Raw genomic sequence first — 19,529 nt, forward strand, 5'->3', positions numbered from 1 at the left:
CCAGACGGATGCGTGGGTAGAGGAGGACGTCAGCCGTACCCACGTTGACTACCGGGACGTAAGCAGTACCACGGACAACTTGAATAAGGCAGGGGGAAGCAAGGAGTCCCGCTGGAAGCCCAGATGCCAGGGGTTCAAAAAGTACGACAGAGCTAGAAGGTTGTTCAGGACATGTGCTTGCAATAAACTGCGTAACCCCACCGGGTATACGCACTGGCGTTGGGCCGCGGACCTTGACAGTCCCAAAGAGATCCCTTGACGGGAGAGTGGTTGATTGGTGGCACTGTTGTAAAGCCTCAAGAACTAAATCAGGAGCTTGATTCACGGCAGGCAGACTAAACAACCCTGCACCGTGTGAACCAAAAAGCTCCTGGTAACATCGTTGGATGATATTCATCCCCAAGATCCCAGGGACAGAAGACGATGCACCAGGGGGGTCTCGTACCACCAGTACCCCACATCCATGAAATACCTTGCCACACAGTGACACGTCCAGCTCAAGATAGCCAATGTACGGGATTGCTAAGCCGTTAGCCGCTCGAAGTTGGAGCCAATGACAAGACTGGAGGCGATTGTGACCCCATGGGGCAAAATGCTCCAAAAAGAAGCTCTCTGTTATGGTGGACACCATGGACCCAGTGTCCAGCAAGCATGGGACCGTAACACCACTCATCAAAAGATCCAAATGAGGACACGATGACATTAATTTACCCACGGTCCCTTCCCTTGAGCCCGTCGACTCCCCACCTGAGCTGTGGCTCTGCAACTCAGTGGGTTTCAGTTTTCCGACTGGGAAGCAGAAGGAGCCTGTCTGGTTTCATGGGTGGTTCGGCCGAAGGCAGAACTAGCACGGGCCTGAGGAGGAGCTTGCCGGCCATGACACTCTCTTGCAAAGTGGCCTGGTTGATGGCATCTACGACAGATCAATGGACCAGCATGATTATGGCGAGGTGGCAAGGAAGTGGTGTGCAAAGAGGCCACAGTCTGAGTGAGCTGATTAAGTTGTTCCTGCTGTCGCTTTAAAAGTTCTTTCAACTCACATAGGTCGGAGTTCTGTGGAATGGCCGAAGGTGGACAGGGACTACTTTGGACTCCATACTGCAGACCATACATGGCCGGGAGAGAATGACTGCGCTCTCTAGCGCCCCCTAGGAATCCCTCCCTTTCCCAGCGGAGAGCTTCCGCACGTACCTCTATCAAAGTGGCCTGAGGCTGACGCCGGACCAGCTGTTTCAACTCCCGACGAAGGGCGCCATCGAGAACATGCTCCACAAAGTGGTCTCGAAGCAGAACGGTAGAGTTAAGAAGACCATCAGGCGCCTGCTGCTTTACCCGCTCCATAAGGTCCATCAGAGCCAAGGAAAACTCTTGCAAGGTCTCTCCCTCTTGCTGCGTCCTGGCGAAAAAGGCTTGCTGCAAAGCTATATAGGAGCGGGTACAACCATACAAGTCCTTCAGGATAGCAATGATCTGGTCTGGGTCTGCTTGCTCTGCTCTGGTGCGGTATTTTATCTCCTCCCTCGCCTCACCCTCAAGATGATCAAACATAAAGAGGGCCTGATCAGCAGCCGTCAGACGACGGGCACGGATACAGGCCTGGACTTCCTCTGCCCAGTCATTCACACTTACACCGGTCTTACCATTAAAGATTGGGCACCTACGGTCACGAGGCACTACCACCAATCGTTCTGTTACTGTAGCACTGACATCAGCTCCTGGAGCAGTACTCACCGGGACAGGAGGGGCTGGAGCAGCCGCGCTTGAACCAGCCCGCGAGGCCTCCCTTTCCCGGCAGAGCCGCTCATTGTCTGCCTTCAGCTGCATGACCTGTTCTCTGAGCTGTTGCAGTTCCTCCTCCATGGTACCAGAGGTGGAGCTGCAGAAAACCTGCTAGATAAATTTAGAAGATGGTGTTTAGGGCTGGGTTAACCCACTGCTGTTCTGTCTGACTAATTACACACAAAACAAAAACACAAGCTCTTTTTTTCCTTTTTTTTTTTTTTAAAGGAAACAAAACCCAAATAATGAAAGTAAGGTGAGAAAAAGAAAACAAAAAGGAATACACGTCTGACTTCAAAGTGTCATCCTGCCAACAACGCCAAGTTGTGGCAATGCTACAAGGAGAAATTAAGTTTACTTCCTTACTGAACCCAACAACGCCACCTGGGGGAATTTCGCCCCCAGGAAATTTAGGTAAAATACTAATTTCTATTACCCCAAAGGACACACAGGTTTAAAAGACACAGCGTGCAGACGTGATTCCAGAAAAGATTACAATTTATTGACAATGTTCTTTTAAAAAAATATACAATTCGAATTGCTATAAAATCAATCAGGAATATTGCACAAGTTAACCAGGGCCACTTGAAGCATATTACGTGTCAATTAAAGTGCTAGGTGCAGGGCTGAGGGCTCACTGGCATGGAGGACTGCTGATAAGGGGGGAGGAAAGGGGCCCTTATGTTAACACCACACATGAAAAACACACACACACACTGGTCACACCAAAGTGCACTACTGTACAGGGGAGTGAAGGGGACCGCCACCACCGGGATCAGTCAGTCTCCTGCCTCTGTGGCACCAGCAGCTCCTACCCAAGAGAGAAGAGACAACGGTTAAAGGCTTCAATTACTAGGCCCAAATACATACACCAAAATATTTTCTTTTTATCACACACACACACCCACTCACACACTCTCGAACCCTCTGAATATATAAGCAAAACAAAAAAAAGAAACAAAATACCCAAACTAACTACGCCCAGGGGCACAGCGCAGTTGCAGCTTTAACAGGGTTCAGGTGCTAGGCAACAGGCCTGCACCTCACGCTCATACCCACAACAAATAACCAAAATAAAAATTATTAAATACTAAACTAATAATATGAGCTTGTAAAGAAAAGAAACAAAAGAAACTCAGACAGAACAGCAGTAGGGACCCTGGCAGTGTAGAGGCCCGCTTCGTTAGGGACGTGGATGCTTCAGGGCTCCGGCACAGGGGGAGGTGCACTACAACACGGCAGCTTCGCTGTAGACAACAGGTCAGAGGCGGCAAAGTCATATTTAAGAACAGCTAGAGAAGGCACATTACATTAAAGCACAAAACAATGAGACAGCCTACCGTAGAAATTGACCACCACGCACGCAAAGCATTCGCGCCCGCTTCCAGACCACACTCCCACTTCCGACGTAGTCGGGCCACACTGCTGCAAAGCCAAGGATAGTCAGCCATGTTGCTACATAACGCCGATGCGCAGTACAATGAGATCGAGAGACCTACCTGACAACGTAGAGCGGAGGCACAACCAGCAGCAAAAGGAGCAGACACTGTGTGGCCGTGTGAACCGCCACACTCACGCACACACACAAAAGCCCCCAGGACCAAACTCCTTCCTCACGCTCCAGCCAGACGACCAGCCGACTCTGCTACAAGCAGAGAGTGCAATAAACACCATGCCAAGCCACAGATGCAGAGCAATAAACTACTGGTAGGAAAACTTACCGGAGAACATGAAAAGTATTGGATTAGCCTGTTGCACCTCACCGCCACACAAACACTGCCGCCGTCACGCCAGACGAAGCTGCACTGACGACGCTACTGAGACGAGGCAGGAGGACACGCACCTGGACCAGGTGAGCCTCGTCACATATAATTTTCGGTGCGCCGCCCCTTAATCAAGGGGGAGATTGATCCCAGACGGTGACACAGTGGGCAGGAAAAGAAAGTGGAATTCCACCCTAAAGCACTACACCCAAAATGAAAGTGGAATTCCACCCTAAAGCACTACACCCAAAATATAAAAACAAACAATGAGTGGGCCACTCTGCCACATCGGGTTAAAAGGTCACATCAAAAATCATCATGTAAGTTCTACTGTGATAAATGTGTGATTAATATCTGTGTGTTGTTCACAGTTGAATGAGTTATGACTGGTGAGGAGTGAGTTCTCAAAAGTGATATTATGCATTTGAAAGATTAATAATTAACCATCGAAGATCCATGCCGTATCCACAGTATGGCTGAAATTTAGCAGTTATGCTAAGTCCAGCATTGTCCCAACTCAAAAAATGAATAAATGAAATGAAATGAAATATAGTCACTGTCGTGCCCTCCTTTAGTCGCTCTGCATGGGTGTAGGAGACTGTTTGTGAAGCGCTCTGAGAAACAAACTACTGTCCATATGCTTGTCCACATTCGGGTGATGTTCCAGTTAATAGTCAAAAGTTACAACAAAAACATAACTGCAGTGATGCAAAAAAGAAATGATAATGCGATGCTGCTGGAAAACAAAAGGAGTGAGGTGACTGAGCGAACAAGCGAGCGGTAAAAACCGCATGACCTTCCATCCCATGATGCATCACCTCATTACCTACATCCCTGCTTAGAAAGAAGCTGCCATCTGTGGAGACCTGACGTAGACAGACAAATAAACAGATGTGGCTCCTATACATAGGCTGCACAGCACAAATTTGTATATGGCCAGTGAAAGCAGGACAAGCAAGCTGTGAGATAAATAACCCACACTTATCTGCTGCAACATAAAATGACTACATTTGTAAGGGGCTTTCTAGTCATAATATATAATGTACTATGCATGGTTAATCAGGGGACATACAGGAGAAATAAGGGTTAAATCTGACCTCTGTAAAAGACAGGAAACTCTGCCCTTAACTCTTTTTTAATCTTTAATTTGTTTTGCTTCTAAGAAATTGCCAATCAGCTTGATCAGGAAATAGACAGAAACACAAAATGTTGTTAAAAGAGGGAGGGAGAGAAGGGGGAGTCAGACGGAGACTGACACATAGAGCTGTGCTGACATGGCTCACCTACGGGCGCTGCTGCTGCTGCTGCTGCTGCTGCTGCTGCTGTGGAGTTCAGGTAGAACTTGTACTGTATTTTTTTTTGCAAATTGTAAATGTATTCAAATGGTATAATAACAATGTAATGTAGTAATCACAGGACATGACAGAACCACAAGTCATGTTATTATAGTTGCCCAAACGTTACTATATAAATAAATAACATGGAATTAATATAGTAATGGATGTAGAAGCTGCACTTATGGGGGCAAAGGCTAGCAGACATGCCTGTAACATCTTGTATACACACATAATAACACAATAAGATGTTTTTTTAACATGTGTGATGTGAGTGACTTAGAGATGGAATAGGTTTTTCTGCTCTTATTTCATTTGAGTTGAGTAGTGCATTAAAACACCAATTGTGGAAAGGAGGTGATTTCAATATGCTGATCTTTTACAACCCACCACATTAACACTTCTTCATTATGGGGTGCCGTGGGTAAAGCTGCTCATGCTGAAAATAACAGCAACATTTTGTCACATTTAGCCTCAAACCATGTTTAAAAAAGTGGTGTGAATTTTTGAAAGTCACTTTTTAGCACATTTAACACATGCTAACTTTATGAAATAGTTACATCTAAATATTAAATGTTACACCTAAATGTTAAATGTTAAATATAAATACTAAATCTAAATGTTAAATCTAAATCTAACATTTAACATTTTAATTTAGATTTTTTAGATTTAGATATAGATTTAGTATTTAGTTTTAACATTTAACAATTAGGTGTAATATTTAATATTTAGATTTAACTATTTAATACATTTCAAACTTAACAAATATTTTGTTAAATGTGCTAAAAAGTGACTTTCAAAAATTCCATACCAAAAATAATAAAAAATACCACTTTTTTTAAACATGGTCAAGTCAAGTCAAGAGATCTTTATTGTCCCCGGAGGGCAATTTGCGGTGCAGCCTGCAGCAAAAAAAAAAAAACACAATAGTGTAATGGTTTGAGGCTAAATGTGACAAAATGTTGCAGTTATTTTCAGCATGAGCAGCTTTACAGACGGCATCCCATATTATGGTCTGTAAGTAAAACTTGCATTTGTAAAGTAAGTGCAGTGGCCAAATAAATGTGGTGTAGTATAAAGAACAATATATATTTTTTAAATGATCTACAAACAAACACACACACATGAGAAGGAGCCGTTATTATGTTGGTTATTACTAGTTATTATCTTCCTGCTTTCCTGTTTCTCTTCACTCTGACAATGTTGGCAAATGAATCACATTATAGGCGGCCTACTGTTATTCAAGTTTACTGTTTGTGATGTTATGTTCTGATGTGAAAAATGACCCTTCATTATTTGGCATTTTGACTGTTCTGCACATGAAAAACAACAAACTGCACATTTAGCCTATACATTTTCACACACACATTCTAAATGTCTGTAACATTCACATGCTGAAACATGTGAAAGTCAAAATGTTTTGGAAGTTATTTTAAGGACTCTATAATGAACTGGATTAAAGAACTTGTGAGAATGCACGAGTCCAGGTGATGTTCCTTCTAGTTTCTTTGTTGATTAAGAATATTGAGGGTGTGAGTGTGATAGATGATTATGTGTGTATATGAAATGTGTGTGGAAGACCTTTACTGGACTATGGTGTAGGCTACTGATCTGTACTGGTCTATATACTGGTCTACTGTATAACAGACCGTTGCTAAGTAAAACAGACTGTTGCTACTAGGGGTGCCGCTCTGATCAGAGTAGCACAGAGCAGCCCCAGAGCGATCTATGGCTCTGAGCAGCCCTTGTTTGGTCTTTTCCCCGCACCTTGTTGCGCAACAGTAAGCTGTAGATAGAGCATTAGTACCATAAGCACATTATAGAGGTGTTGTCTCAGTCTGCAGCCCCATCTCTGCTCCAATTAAAATGCTGCTTCAAGTGGATGTTTCTGATTTTCTCCTTAGGACTCCAGGCTGCAGTAAACAACCAGGCAACAGGTAAACAGAGAGCAAGAAGAGAGATAAAGGTGCCACTGATTGAGGCAACAGTGTGTCATCCAGGGCCTGGGCCTGTATTCACACAACATTTGGTCTCCTTACTGATATTATACTGTATGCCAGGGGTACTCAAATACATTTGTCGAAGGGCCAGAATTTTTCTTAACAGACACCTTGGGGGCCGCACATTCAAATAGGCCTAGATTGAAATTAAATTCACCTTTTTCATCTAATAATTTAAATATGTTTATTTTACTTGTAAGCACATAATTTTTATTTATACACTTCACGGTGTTTTGTAAATGTCTTAACATTATCATATCATCATTACATATCATGCTGGAGCTTTACACTGCTGACTTGTATCCTCAGACATGCCCTGTGATTTTCAGCTTAAATATGAAAGGAGGCTGACCATCACAGGACATGTCTGACTCTGTTCTGAGGATACAAGTCATTGGTCCTGAAATGTGTGTTTCTCTTCTATAATACACATTCTACATCTCGAAGGTGACGTCTTTCCACACACGGGCTTCCTTCACCTTTCAAACGAGGCAGAGCTCAGTGGGAAACAGTAGGAGAGACACAGGCCGATGGAACCGGGACACAACACCGGGGGAGAAGCAGGTCGTGCAGCTGTGCGCCGCAGACGTGCACGGAATAACAATCGCGTCTCATCAAATGCGCGAGGCTACGGCTTTTGAGTGACTACATTGAATGGGTTTGAGCGCGCGCAAAAGACGCTTCATCTGAACGGCCCCCCATGCATGATGCACACACAGTTGAACCAAGACGGCGGTGAAAATCACCCAGGGTCTCTGCAGACAGGCAGGGAAAACCCTGCAGTCCAGCCCGCTCCCCAAACACTCGCGCATGGTGATTTGGGTTCGTCGGCGTTTCTGTATCCCAGTGCAGCGCCTCACAGGCACACACAAACGCTCCGCACGTGTTTCCATGTCCCAGCGCATTGACTTACAGGCGCACGGAGCCCGAGAAATACAATATACAGTAATATGTAGAACTCAGTCGCGAGCCTGATTGGAAGGTTTGGCGGGCCGGATGCGGCCCGCGGGCCGCCTATTGAGTACCGCTGCTGTATGCTCTGGGCTGAGGTGTGAAAAGCTCCACCATCCCCTCTTACAATGAATATGGGCCCTGGTTCCAGCTGGATGCTGACAACAAAACTTAAAGCAGAAGTAATAAAAAAAGATATTTTTGTGTTAATATAAGTCTTAAATAGTTATATCTTCCGACAGCAATCACTTACATAGAGTGTTTGGACCGAAACACGGGTCTGTCAGTCACTCTGCTCTGCTCTGAGCCCAGGAGAAAACTTTTCTCGTATCCTACAGTTTTTATCCAATGAGGAGAGAGAACGGCATAAAGGGCTGTGTGTGCAGCCAAGGGATGCGCCTGAATGTGGTGACGTAGGGACGAGGACCAATAGATCCATGACGAGGGCGGGGGCTGCTAACTCCATCGGCTGACAAGACGTTATGGTGCGTTCAAGGCAACCCGTAACTCGTGTTTTTCCGACCTGTGAAGTCGTACCAGTTCGATCTGGTACGAGTTCACGGGTCAGAAGTTACGAGTGGCCGTTACAGTGACTTTCACAGGTAAAACAGGTCAGAAAAACACGAGTGGGTTGCCTTGAACGCTACAAAGTAGTAAGTCGTAACTTGAAGCTGTAATTTACGGTTTCAAAAGCCTGCCTCGAACGCAGCATTAGCCAAAACGACCGGATCGCTTACTTCTGCTTTAAACCATGCTCCACAATTATTTTCCCAAACAATGATCTAAAACCACTGTCTCTCTCTTTAAAGGGATAGTTCACCCAAAATTCAAATTTCACTCATTATCTACTCACCCTCATGTCGACTAAGGGCTGGGAGAAGTTTCAGAGTCCCTTCTTCAGAGTGCCTTCTTGGAGTTACAGCGGGTCTCGGCGCAGCACTGCATGTCCATACGGACGGTTGCGAATGGGCCTCACTTTTCTTCGTCCAAAAAGACATACCAAAAAACATCCAAATAGGCCTACCTCCATAGTGCTCGTCTGTAATGTCCCTCTTGTATTGAAGCCCCAACATGAGAAATTGTTCCGTAAAAAATGAAATAAGTCTATATTTCAAGCTTGTTTGTAGCGGAAGCTCCCAGTGTCTCAGTTCACTGCTCTTCCTGTGTCTGTGCAAATCTTGCGCGATTTGCACAGACACAGTTCCGGCAGAGCAACACTGGGAGCTTCCGCTACAAACAAGCTTGAAATATAGACTTATTTCATTTTTTCGGAACAATTTCTCATGTTGGGGCTTCAATACAAGAGGGACATTACAGACGAGCACTATGGAGGTATTTGGATGTTTTTTGGTGTGTCTTTTTGGACGAAAAAAAGTGAGGCCCATTCGCAACTGTCCGTATGGACATGCAGTGCTGCGCCGAGCCCCGCTGTAACTCCAAGAAGGCACTCTGAAGAAGGGACTCTGAAACTTCTCCCAGCCCTTAGTCGTCATGAGGGTGAGTAGAAAATGAAATTTGAATTTTGGGTGAAGTATCCCTTTAAAATGATATTTCTGGCTTTTAGAAGTAGGATTGTGTGAGGTAATTATCTACAGTGGGTGTCTTACCTGTGGACACAGAAGCTGTGTGATGAGATGCCAAGTGGCTAATGCATGTTCTGCTGCCATCCCCATCACAGCAGCTCATTTCTCAGCTGCTGCCTTTCCAAACCAGGAAAACACTGGCTATTAATCAGAACCTCACACAACTCCACATCTAATGAATGCAGGCTTCATGAATGCAGATATGTTTAATGTGGATGGCCTCTCTCCTTATTTCCTCTCTCCTCACAACTACTCCTGCATCTCTCCTCCTGTCTGTTGTGGCACAAATAATCATATGAAGAAATCTGGTTAAAATGGGGTGCTGAGATCTGTATTTGATTGTTTGCATGTTGTATCCCATAATCATCCCTGTCCTGCTCCCCTCAGACATTCAGTGTAAATCTACAGTCAAGACTGACATTGTGCTGTTGGTGGATGATTCTGGAAGCATCAGCATGGAGCTTTTTCGTGACATCCGTGACTTTCTTTCGGCCATCACTGGAAGCTTTGACATCGGCCCGGACAAATTCCAGTTTGGTAATATTTTTTTATATTCCAGACGTTTGTTTGGATTATGTCTTGTTGTTGTGTTTCTACTTTAGTTCCGTTTTTTTCTTCAATGCTATTTCACTGTTTTTAATTTATGTTATAATAATATGTTTCTAATGCTTGTACGTAAGTCTCAAGCAAGCACTTTGTGTTGTCTTGTAGTTGAAATGACAGACAAAAACACATGCTCTGCCTTACCTGTAGGTCTGACGATGTACAGTAATGACCCAAATACCATTTGGGAGCTGAATACCCACAGAACCCAGCAATCCCTGCAGAAAGCCATAGCCAACCTGAAACACAGCGGCGGAGGCACCGAAACAGGTGATAAACCATCATGTTGTCACGTTGTCCAAACCAGATTCACACCAGAGAGGGGCTGTGGCAGTACTTTGGTTGAGTACAATAATTGTTGAACAAAGAGTGAACAGGACACAACAAGAAACTTTAATTTAAATTTTCAATGTTTTTGAGTTCCTTCAGAAAAGAGACTTCAGATCAAATTGTTAAAAAGTTTTTAACTTAGTCTGTCACCATAAAAAGCAGCAGCAGCAGCACAGCACTTAAAATGACATGTTAATAAATGACAGTGTTGATTTTGTGACAGTAACAGTGTTATAGTATTAATAATAATAATAATAATAATAATAATAATAAACACCTTAGGTTACAGGTTGTATAGATTGGCGTACAGATTCATACTAGGTACATTGGTACAAGGAAAAAATACTTTATAAATAGGCCTTAACATGATTAGCACATTAATGATTTGGTTATTATACCTAACAGTTATAATCATGAGAAACATACAGGGACCAGGAGGCTGAAGCTAATAGTACTTTCACAACTAGCCTTAACTCTGGACATTGTTTTTTTGTTTTTTTCTAAGTGTTTTTGGGGGCTTTTTTTTGTCTTTAATGGAGTCGAGAGAGAGACAGGAAATGGTGGGTAGAAAAGAGGGGGGGGGGGGGTGACATGCAGGATACGGCCGCCTGCAGTGAGGACTATAGCCTCAACACATGGGGCCGGTGCTCTACCATCTGAGCTAAAAAAAAATTGCCCCGTAAAGACAAGACATAGTTTAAAGCTACAAAGGTGTTACTGTTTCAATTTATATAACAACTAAAATAAAATGATCATTTTGATTATTCTTTTTGTTTGTGCCCATGCTCATTTTCAAGATTTTACCTTCTGATTTGCACTTTCTGACAAAATCCGTCTATTACTGTACTCTCATACAGGAAAGGCTCTGGACTACATCTACCAGAGGAGCTTTCAGCCTCATGTGGGAATGCGTACAGAGTCCCGTAAAATTGTTGTCCTGATCACAGACGGAGAGTCTCAGGACGATGTTACATCCCCGTCAAGGAATCTAAAAGACAATGGCATTGAGATCTACACTGTCGGTGAGTGAGTGGTAATGTGCAAAAAATCTTGCACCAGCAGGTGAACGCACATTTGAACCAGTGTATAACATCAGGAATTATGAAAAGATCATAATGATGTAGGCTATGCAGACTTCATGTTGTTGCTGATTTTCTTAGTAAAATAAATAAGTAATTACAGCTACATGCTCATCAAGTCCATGTTAAAATTTATTTTTTAATTTTAATTTAAAGGTGCAATATGTAAGAATGTGGCCAAAAACGGTTACTGCAGTCAAATTCAAAACACAGGGATCTCATTTTTTCTCCCAGCCGTAGCGGCAGCTCAGTGGACCAGACTGGAGGCTGAAATGCCACTGACGCCGCCGTGACTAGGAGAGAGGGCTAGGTCTTAAACATGATTTGCAGTCTGCAAAAAATGATTTTTTAATGCGAATACTCTGGCTGTACAATTGTTGTTGGTGAGTTCATCATGTTATATGAACATTATTCCTGAGTATAGCGACTATCCTGCCCTCTTGTAGTCACTCTGCATGGGAGTGGGAGACTGTTTTTGACGCGCTCAATAAACACTGTCCAATGCGCTGGTCCAGGTTGGGTGAGGTTCCCGTTTAATAAACAAAAAGGTTACAACAAAATATGACTGAATTAATGCAAAAGAAACTAATTAAGTGCTGTGGCTGGAAAACAAAGGAGTGAGCGTGGCGAGCGGTAAAAGCCGCGTGACCCTCCACCCCATGCGTCCCCTGACTTCCTGCCCCGTGCTAATAAAGGAAACTCTATACTGCCACCCGTGGAGACCTGACGTAAACCCCAAAGACAGACAAATAAACGTATGTGGCTCCTATACTGAGTCTCTGTGACATATTAGGAGGATTTTACGGCCAGTTGCTTTAGATTTCTTGCATACTGTACCTTTAACTCCACTTTTACTTTTGAGAAACAAGGTGAATTAAAAGCCAGGTAGGTTATTAGCCTACAGTGTGATAGGAGGACATATGCTCATTAGCACTTGAAACAGAAACAGTCATGACCAACCTACTATTGTTAGAGCAGCAGGCTCCACATCACAGAAAGAAACCTCCTCCAGGTAGAAGATCTCTTGCAGGAGACTGGTCCACTGACCTGTTCAGGTGCAGGTGATCTCTACAGGGGAGTTTATGGCTACTGAGACCTGTCATCGGAGATCAGGATCGGGCAGGTGTTTCACAACCCTGTTTTAATTATAATTCCTCAAACGCTGATGCTCAGCAAACTGTGATTAAAATAGCATTTCATGAGTTCGCTGGGTTTCTTCATGTAGGCTAATCGGTGCAACTGATTGCACACATATGTAGCCTATGTACGTGCGTCCGGACCCTGCTTCCACCAATGATTACACTTTTATCAATCACAAAACCTCACTCTAATAATGTTCAGATAATTCAGGGGTTCCCAAAGTGTGGTACGCGTACCCCTAGGGGTACGGCGTCCAGAGCGTTTGGACCTGAGTGAGTAACAGAGTTACACAGAACTAGACGCACGCAGGGTGAATTTAGCCGTAAGAGTTTAAAACGGCGATATTAACGGCAACACTCCTCTCTCGTCTCCTCTCTTTTTCTCTGCTGCCTGCGTGTGTGTGTGTTGTGAGGAGGAGGGAGGGGGGAGCCCCGCCCGTCAGACGAGAGGAGGTGTATTGTAATGAATGTAATGAAACAATAGCAAGACATTAGACACTGAAATTGCTTTTCATTTAATTAAAAAAAACTAAAAACATATGTTATAAGTCCTTTTGATTATAATAAAAATAAAATAATGGAAAAAAAATAAGCTGCTGATTTATTGAATATGATGTCATATTGAATTTATTTTCCTGGGTATTGGTATTGAGTTTGAAATTTTAGTATTGTGACAATCCTACAACTCTGTAAAGACACATTTGGCCACAACAAACACCAAAACAGCCAGAAACAACTAAAATGCAGGAGAATATGTGTAAAATGTCTTTGTACAAATTGAAGAGAGAAATTGAAATGATTTTCATTTCGTAATCAGTTGTGTTACATTCTATATGACCACTTTTGGAGAATCATCAACACGTATGAGGGAGGGGGTACTTGTGGTATGGCAAAAAGGCTCTGGGGGTATGCAAGACAAAAAAGTTTGGGAACCACTGAGATAATTGATGGTGCTGCCCTCTCCCTGTTGAATGTAGTAATGTCAGTAAAGTTCCTCTTCTTGGCCGTCCCATGTCTCTCTGCCGTAAAGTGGGCAGGACGAGGCCTCTAAAGCAGGAATCTATCGGGGCGTGCCATTTACATTTTCAGCCAGATTTATCAACACCACGCCAGTTTTACACCAAAATCGGCAACGTACACACCTTTTGTAAACCATAGGTGACACCTGGGGCATGCTGATCTACACCAGATCCTATGCAAGTTTGATAAATGAGGGCCATTGTGAGGAAAACATATTTGAATGACTTTGCAAACCTTTTATTGTTTCAAGTCTCATAGTCATCTCACTTTTTTTTTCTTTCAGGTGTGGGAGATGTGTCCATTCTAGAGCTGTTGTTAATTGCATCTGAACCCAAAGAATCTCACATGCACGTGACTGATTCCATTTCAACGATCACAGATGACCTCACCATGGAGCTCTGTTCCAGTAAGTAAGTAGGCAAACATACAGCAGAAACATTCAAAACAGGGAGTGGAACAAACAACCCTAACCCTATGAAACAGAGTGCGTCTGGTGTTCACTTATAGCCTGCCACCTAATTTACCTAGTTTCCAGTGACTCCCGGTCAACCATGTAGAGTATAGCTACCTCCTGTTCTTTCATAGATGTGTACTTAAGAGAGGTATGTTCGCTTTGTAATCCAATTTACCTGTTATGTGCCAATATCCAGAAAATAGACCTATTTCTCAACTTATTCTTATTCAAAATCATACAATGAAGTAACATAATAAACCCCTGTGTGGGGAAAGCTATAGCCTTTCAAGCAGGGTGCAACTTGCTGGTGGGAATGGAGGGGATTCAGGCTCTTACACCTGCCAGAAATTGATTCCAGCTCCTCATGTTGCACAAAAGGGGGTTTCTGCCTCAAAATTACTTTATGTTCTTCACCAAACATGGTCTTTTGTCTTGGTGTTTAGCCAATGAGTGGCAATTTGTCATTGGCTATACAGCACAGAGCAGCCCCAGAGCGATCTATGGCTCTGAGCAGCCCTTGTTCGGTCTTTTCCCCGCACCTTGTTGCGCAACAGTAAGCTGTAGATAGAGCATTAGTACCATAAGCACATTATAGAGGTGTTGTCTCAGTCTGCAGCCCCATCTCTGCTCCAATTGAAATGCTGCTTCAAGTGGATGTTTCTGATTTTCTCCTTAGGACTCCAGGCTGCAGTAAACAACCAGGCAACAGGTAAACAGAGAGCAAGAAGAGAGATAAAGGTGCCACTGATTGAGGCAACAGTGTGTCATCCAGGGCCTGTGGGCCTGTATTTATACAGCATTTGGTCTCCTTACTGATATTCTCAGTATATGCTCTGGGCTGAGGTGTGAAAAGCTCCACCATCCCCTCTTACAATGAATATGGGCCCTGGTTCCAGCTGGATGCTGACAACAAAACTTGAACCATGCTCCTCCATATTTCCTTTACCCTAACATCCTTTACAATGATCTAAACCACTGTCTCTCTCTTTAAAGTGACATTTCTGCCTTTTAGAAGTAGGATTGTGTGAGGTGATTATCTATGTCTTACCTGTGGACATAGAAGCTGTGTGATGAGGTGATAAGTGGCTAATGCATCTTCTGCTGCCATCCCCATCACAGCAGCTCATTTCTCAGTTTGTGTGTTGATGCCCATGCTGCCTTTCCAAACAGAACCTCACACAACCCCACATGAATGCAGGCTTCATGAATGCAAATATTGAAAAGTTACAACAAATGTGGATGGCCTCTCTCCTTATTTCCTCTCTCCTCACAACTACTCCTGCATCTCTCCTCCTGTCTGTTCTGGCACAAATAATCATATGAAGAAATCTGGTTAAAATGGGGTGCTGAGATCTGTATTTGATTGTTTGCATGTTGTATCCCATAATCTTCCCTGTCCTGCTACCCTCAGACATTCAGTGTAAATCTACAGTCAAGACTGACATTGTGCTGTTGGTGGATGATTCTGGAAGCATCAGCATGGAGCTTTTTCGTGACATCCTTAACTTTCTTTCGGCCATCACTGGAAGCTTTGACATCGGCCCGGACAAATTCCAGTTTGGTAATATTTTTATTGTCTCGTACTACTACTGCCTCTTTGTACGACACATTGTGAAAGTGTATAGGGCCTACACACTGGCCTTCAGAAATTACTATTAGTGAAAGTACAAAATCATGGATGTAATCAGAGCAGGAAAAAAAGGCCTCTCTGATTTTATTAACACTGTTATAAAGAAATCAAATGTACACAACTATATGTTTCTCCTCTGATGCATTTAGTCTCTGTGTTTGTGTCAGTTTGTCTGTGTTGTTACTCTTTCCTCCAGTTCACTCCCCTCTCTCCAGATGTTTGTTTGGATTATGTCTTGTTGTTGTGTTTCTCCTTTTGTTCCTTTTTTTCTTAAATGTTATTTTACTGTTTTTATTTTTGTCTGTCATAATATGTTTCTACTACTTGTAAGTCTCAAGCAAGCACTTTGTGTTGTCTTGTAGTTGAAATGACAGACAAAAACATATGCTCTGCCTTACCTGTAGGTCTGACGATGTACAGTAATGTACCAAATACCATTTGGGAGCTGAATACCCACAGAACCCAGCAATCCCTGCAGAAAGCCATAGCCAACCTGAAACACAGCGGCGGAGGCACCGAAACAGGTGATAAACCATCATGTTGTCACGTTGTCCAAACCAGATTCACACCAGAGAGGGGCTGTGGCAGTACTTTGGTTGAGTACAATAATTGCTGAACAAAGTGTGAACAGGACACAACAAGAAACTTTATTTAAATTTCCAATGTTTTTGAGTTCCTTCAGAAAAGAGACTTCAGATCAAATTGTTAAAACATTTTTTATTTTAGTCTGTCACCATAAAAACTATGAAAAGCGGCAGCGGCAGCACAGCACTTAAAATGATATGTTGATAAGTGACATGACAGTGTTGATTTTGTGACAGTAACAGTCAGTGTAATATTATAATAACAATGAACACAGCTGATTGTGACAGGTTGTGTTGACTGGCGTAAAATCTGGGTACATTGGTACAAGGAAACAATGAGTGAATGAGGAGAAATTAAAAATACTTTATAGGCCTTAGTATGATTAGCACATTCATTATTTTGGTTATTATACCTAAACAGTTATTATCATGAGGAACATCCACGGACCAGGAGGCTGAAGCTAAAATGTACTTTCACAACAACTGGGGCAACAAGAACTCCATCAGATGCCAAAACTGAGCAACTCAGCAGCATTTTAAAAAGTGACAAGACATAGTTTAAAGCTACAAAGGTGTATTTACTGTTAAAATTTTTTATTACAACTAAAATAAAATGATCATTTTGACTGTTCTTTTTGTTTGTGCCCAACTGCCCATGCTTATTTTCAAGATTTTACCTTCTGATTTGCACTTTCTGACAAAGTCCGTCTATTACTGTCATACAGGAAGGGCTCTGGACCACATCTACCAGAAGAGCTTTCAGCCTCATGTGGGAATGCGTACAGAGTCCCGTAAAATTGTTGTCCTGATCACAGACGGAGAGTCTCAGGACAATGTTACATCCCCATCACGGAATCTAAAAGACAATGGCATTGAGATCTACACTGTCTGTGAGTGAGTGGTAATGTGCAAATTTCCCTGTTTCACCTTGGTCACGGGGTCAGTTCCAGAGAGGTTAAGAGTGGATAAATGAACGTCTCCAAAGGACTGATGTTTCAATCATGATGTGGCCACAGGAAGCAGCATCTTAACATTGACAAATTACTGATTTGTTGATTCAGTCAGTTCTTTTGTGTAATGAAAATCAAGTGAGGAAGGACACAGGTCTTAGGATATTGGTATAAAAAGTGGACTCAACTAGACTCAGTTTTCTGAAGGAATCTGAATCAGTAGGATCAGTGTGCGAAATACCCATCAATATTCGGGGGGGTCCCTAACTCGCGATTGTTGCGCAATACCGTTATTTTTTTTCTTTTTATAAAGTAGGACTATAACATTACAATAAGCCAAGAAAATTAGCCTATAGCCTAAAAAGGAGAGGCAAAGTTGTGCATTACAATGCAGAAAGTAATTGACGATAAATAGACGGTAATTCAAATAAATAAAAGACAATAATTGGCACCACACTGGCGCACTTGAACAATGAATAAATGCCAGGTATAGGAGACTGGCGCGCGATCAGGGCAATGCAGAAACGAATAGACAATAAATAAAATACAACAATTAAAATGAATGAAAGACACCAAACTCGTGCAATCAAATAACAACCAACTGTATAAATCTGGAGATCGGAGACTGACGTGCAATTATGTGCACGACAAGATCTTTTTTTTTATTTTTTATTTTTTTTATTTATTTGCACATAAAAAATAAAACAAAACATTTACTTATCTCTCTTACTAGTAAGAAAGATATGAAAAATAAATGTGCAGGTGAGGTCTGAAACCTGAAAGGCTTATAACATGACCTCACCTTGATCTAACACATAATTGAAGCACAGTCAAGAAATAATAAACGCATACCTTGTGCAGATCCTCAGCCTGCAACTATGACCGATCATGTAGCCTTATCTAACCATCCATCTAGCAAATACGTTTAAACACAGCATCGAACACATCCACAAATCACATTCGTATAACGGGCCATCATGAAAATTGAAAAAGCACAGACAAATAGCTCACAACAGGCGCCTGGCCAAACAACACCACTGGGGGTTCAGGCCATAGTATGCTGAAGCAGGCTAGCCTCTTACCTCAAGTTATTTTCCTGCCTTATGTCAAGCCAAGGGTTGCGGTATTTCCATTACCCCACCTGCTTAGGTGTAAAAAAAAAAAAAAAGAAAGAAAGAAAAAGAAAAGCGGCCAATCACCAGTGCTAGCAGCAGGGGCAGTGGCATCGGCTACGTCTTCAGAGCACTCGGCCTCAACTTCACTTTCTTCGGCAGAGGGTGGAGAGGAACGGGATCCTCTGTTCTGATAGCGAGTGGGCTCGACTCCTGCGCTGGGCTGGCGCACATGGCTAATTTGCATAATGCGCAGGTGACATGGTTCAGCTTAATGTTAAACGAATAAATGTTTTGAATTATGAATACTGGACATGGTGATCTTAAACACATTTAATTGACCACAATAAAATTATTGTATTATATTATATATTTTTTTTTTTTGACAAGATTGAGACCCCCCTCAGATTTTGCTTTTGAGTCTTTCAGGGGGTCTCAAGGGGTTAATCGGGGGGGTCCGACCCCCCCAACCCCCCCCGTATTTCGCACTATGAGTAGGATCCTCTGAGGAAATTAGTTTGTTACAATGGCCTTCATTTAGCTATCAAACATGCATACACTGAAAAAATGGGTGTACGCCAAATCTCCCGCATGGATTGGCATTTATCAATCTGAACGTGAGCATACAGTAGGGTATGCAAAAATCTCGCACCAGCAGGTGAACGCACATTTGAACCAGCGTTTAACATCAGGACAGAGGATGTGTCGTTTAATTATTAAAAAAACATAATGATGTAGTGATGCAGACTTCATGTTGTTGCTGTTTTTCTTAGCGACATAAATAAATAATTACAGCCACATGCTCATCAAGTCCATGTTAAAAATGTAACTCCACGTTTACTTTTGAGAAACTAAGTGAATTAAAAGCCAGATGTAGACAGACAGATAGGCTATAGTGTGATAGGACGGATGCTCATTAAACAGAAACAGTCATGACCAACCTACTATTGTTAGAGCAGCAGGCTCCACATCACAGAAAGAAACCTCCTCCAGGTAGAAGATCTCTTGCAGGAGACTGGTCCACTGACCTGTTCAGGTGCAGGTGATCTCTACAGGGGAGTTTATGGCTACTGAGACCTGTCATCGGGAGATCAGGGATCGGGCAGGTGTTTCACAACCCTCCATCAGCTGAACCATGTAATCAGTGCTGACGGTTATAAAGTCACGTTCACAGCAGTAATTATAATTTCTCAAACACTGATGCTCAGCAAACTGTGA

General features: G+C 42.8%; 1 protein-coding gene across 1 annotated transcript; it reads left to right on the top strand.

The window, feature by feature from the left end:
- Window positions 1-4,816: 4,816 nt before the first annotated feature.
- On the top strand, window positions 4,817-17,139 carry LOC146960376 (collagen alpha-1(XII) chain-like; the record flags this gene model as incomplete). The annotated part of the gene is made up of 7 exons (XM_085772429.1): window positions 4,817-4,877; window positions 9,798-9,947; window positions 10,164-10,283; window positions 11,201-11,365; window positions 15,447-15,596; window positions 16,070-16,189; window positions 16,975-17,139. Coding segments are annotated over exons 1-7 (931 nt in total), but the record flags the coding sequence as incomplete, so codon positions are not given.
- Between the last annotated feature and the right edge of the window lie 2,390 nt (window positions 17,140-19,529).

Source organism: Trachurus japonicus, unplaced genomic scaffold (genome assembly GCF_045865225.1).
Source record: "Trachurus japonicus isolate A0001 unplaced genomic scaffold, Traja_1.0 AP030438.1".
NCBI lineage: Eukaryota > Metazoa > Chordata > Actinopteri > Carangiformes > Carangidae > Trachurus > Trachurus japonicus.